Genomic DNA, 2,416 nt, shown 5'->3' with positions numbered 1-2,416 from the left:
ACGGACGCGTTTCTTTTACTCATCCTCTACTGTAAACTTAGAAGAGCAAGACTCGGAGCTTTTTCTGCACAAAAAGGAGGAGAAAAGTCGTCTATAAAATAAAAACAAAACATTTAAAAAAAGTGAAGTTTGTCCAGGAACTCCTCCGCCCGCGCGCCTCCAAATTCCCCCTCAAAAAAGCCCCACGTGCGTAAAGGAGACCAAAAGGAGGATGTTTCTTACCGTTTTTTCGCCTCGGATTCGCTTGTTTTCGCCTCTTACACCTGGGGCCATCCGCCATGATCTCCTGCTTCATTGATAAACGTGGACGGGGTGGGAGGGGGGCAATAGAATGGGGGTCCAGGAGGAGGAGGAGGGGGAGGCTTTGGATCAGATGGCAGCTCTCATGGAACTCCTCGGTTTCAGCTTCTGACGGGAAACACAAACACAGAAAAGAGAAGCAGCGGCCGGGGTTAGAGCGTTTGGAGAATGCTGGATAGAGAGCACGCGCGCGCGAGGACGGACTATCTGTGTGTGTGCGTGAGGGCAGAAAGATCCGAGCGAGGAGACGCGGATGATCCCGGTGCGAGCGCAGCGCAGAGCTGCGCGGAGCAGCGCAGAGCGCACCGGATCTCCGTGCGTAAAAAAGAAAGAAAACGACGTTTCGCTCCAAACATGCGCAAAATAAAAGTTAAAGACGCAAAGAAAACGCGCAAAAACGCCCATCCGATTGCTATTTTGCGCATTTTGACGACTTTTACGCGCATTTGGAAGCCTTTCTTTCAAAAAGGAAATAATAAAAAAAGAAGCGCAAATGTTTTTGATTTATTATTTTCGTTCAATAAGCGCACAAAAGCGGCACGGATGGAGCGCCTCCAAAAAACGAGCCAAAATGGATTAAAAAAAGCGCTCGCGCACGTCACAGAAAAAACACTTTTTGGAGTTTTTTCTTGTGTTTTTTGGTGCATTTGGAGGTTAAACGAATAATAGAAAGAAAAAAGAGGAACTAAGAAGGAGGAAGAGAAGAGGAGAGGAGTCCAGCGCGCGTCCCAGCGGCGACACGAGCCGGGAAAAAGGCGTCGATTCCCGGGATGACAGCGGCGCTTCACCCGCTTCCAAAATTTAAAAAAATGTAAAAAGTAAAAAAATGAATAAATAAAAAAAGCAAAAAAGTAAAAATGTAATAAATAAAGTGGATCTAAAAGTAAATAAAAAACAAAAAGAAAAAAAACGCACCTTTCTGCACCTGCGCAGGTGAGCCGAAGTTAAAGTCCAACTGTGTTGCGCGCAGAAGTTTTCAAATCCAACAAATGTCCGGGCAGGAAAAAACAGCAAAAAAGCTCAAAATAAAAAGCAAACATACCTTTTTTTGTTTATTTTTTGTCTATTTTTTTCTGTAAAGGACTATTTGTCAATTTGTCCACAGAGGCGTCTCGCGGCCAAAAGGAGCTGCTGCTGAGGAGGAGGAATAGCGGAGCGGCGGGCGCGCGGATCCTGTTCCACCGGTGTGATAATAAAGCCTTAGAAATAAAAGCCTCAGAAATAGTTGGGAGGAGGGAGGGACCGCTGCTCCTGCAAGGGCAGGTTTACAACTGATGTCTTACACCCACTCCAGGAAACAAACCTGGGTAGGGACTGGCGTGTTACGCCTCTTCTAATGACATTTTTTTTCTTCTACCCCCCCTCTTCCTCCTCCTCTTCTCCTCTCCTCTCTTTCCACCTCCTTTTTTTGCAGCAACAGAGGAGAGAAGCCCCCTGAAACGCACGCCACCTATCTTCACGGGAGGGGATAATTGAGGAGCCAAACGTGAGCATCTTCGGAGGTTTTTTTTCTCTCTCTGTCTTTCCACTCCCTCCTTTCTCTCTCTCTCTCCCTCCTTTCTCTCATCCCTCCCTCCTTTCTCTCCTTTCTTGAGCTCCCCCCCCCCTTCATCTCTCAACGCGCTCCCAGTTTCAGAAACTTCTCTCCTCTTCTTGCATGTAAGGCTTCTCTCCTATTTTAACATTTTATTTTATTTTAAATATCTATGTAAATGGTTGGGGGCGGGGGGTCGGTTCGGGTCGGACGCACGCGGATGGTTGCGGTGGAGGGGATGAAATTGTCCGCGCGGCTGCTCCTTTTCCAAAAAAACAAATAAAATGAAACAAAAAAAAAAAACGGACAGTTTGCTCTTATTTTGAAAGAATTTGTCTTTGAAAATCTTTAAGTAAAACTGAAAAAAAGATTAAATGAAGAACAAAACTGTCCTTTAAAAACAAATCTGGTTAAAACACGAACATTTGCGTGCAGTTTTATGTTTCTGTTTTCTATTTTTGGATTGCGCGCATTTTTACGCATCTGTGCGCCTTTTTACGCACATCCATCTCCCTATCAATCCAACTATATTTCTTATTTTTCCCAAAATGTTCCAAAACAGAAAAAATTCTAAAAAAAATC

The 2,416-nt window shown here is 44.8% G+C and overlaps 1 protein-coding gene and 1 long non-coding RNA gene across 9 annotated transcripts in view; one reads left to right on the top strand and one right to left on the bottom strand.

Moving 5' to 3' along the window:
* The window catches only part of zeb2b (zinc finger E-box binding homeobox 2b), an 89,630-nt gene extending 88,149 nt beyond the window's left edge, over positions 1-1,481 (bottom strand). For 4 of the 7 annotated variants that reach the window (XM_024288888.2, XM_024288896.2, XM_024288894.2 and 1 more), the window contains exons 1-2: positions 1,216-1,407; positions 223-408 (exon numbers count right to left, since the gene is read on the bottom strand). In XM_024288888.2, coding sequence (XP_024144656.1) covers positions 223-295 — 73 coding nt within the window. In that variant the 5' untranslated portion in view covers positions 296-408; positions 1,216-1,407. Of the gene's footprint in view, positions 1-222; positions 409-1,215 lie in introns of all 7 variants that reach the window. The other 3 variants (XM_024288893.2, XM_024288890.2, XM_024288889.2) reach the window with 3 other exon arrangements.
* Positions 1-2,137, top strand: part of LOC112156648 — a 5,638-nt gene extending 3,501 nt beyond the window's left edge. For both annotated transcript variants that reach the window (XR_004949387.1, XR_004949386.1), the window contains one exon: positions 1,406-2,137. This is a non-coding gene — a long non-coding RNA (uncharacterized LOC112156648). The remainder of the gene's footprint in view (positions 1-1,405) is intronic.
* Positions 2,138-2,416: the final 279 nt, after the last annotated feature.

The sequence above is a fragment of the Oryzias melastigma genome, linkage group LG2, assembly GCF_002922805.2.
Source record: "Oryzias melastigma strain HK-1 linkage group LG2, ASM292280v2, whole genome shotgun sequence".
In the NCBI taxonomy this organism is placed as follows: domain Eukaryota; kingdom Metazoa; phylum Chordata; class Actinopteri; order Beloniformes; family Adrianichthyidae; genus Oryzias; species Oryzias melastigma.
This window is presented reverse-complemented; position numbering and strand designations above follow the sequence as displayed.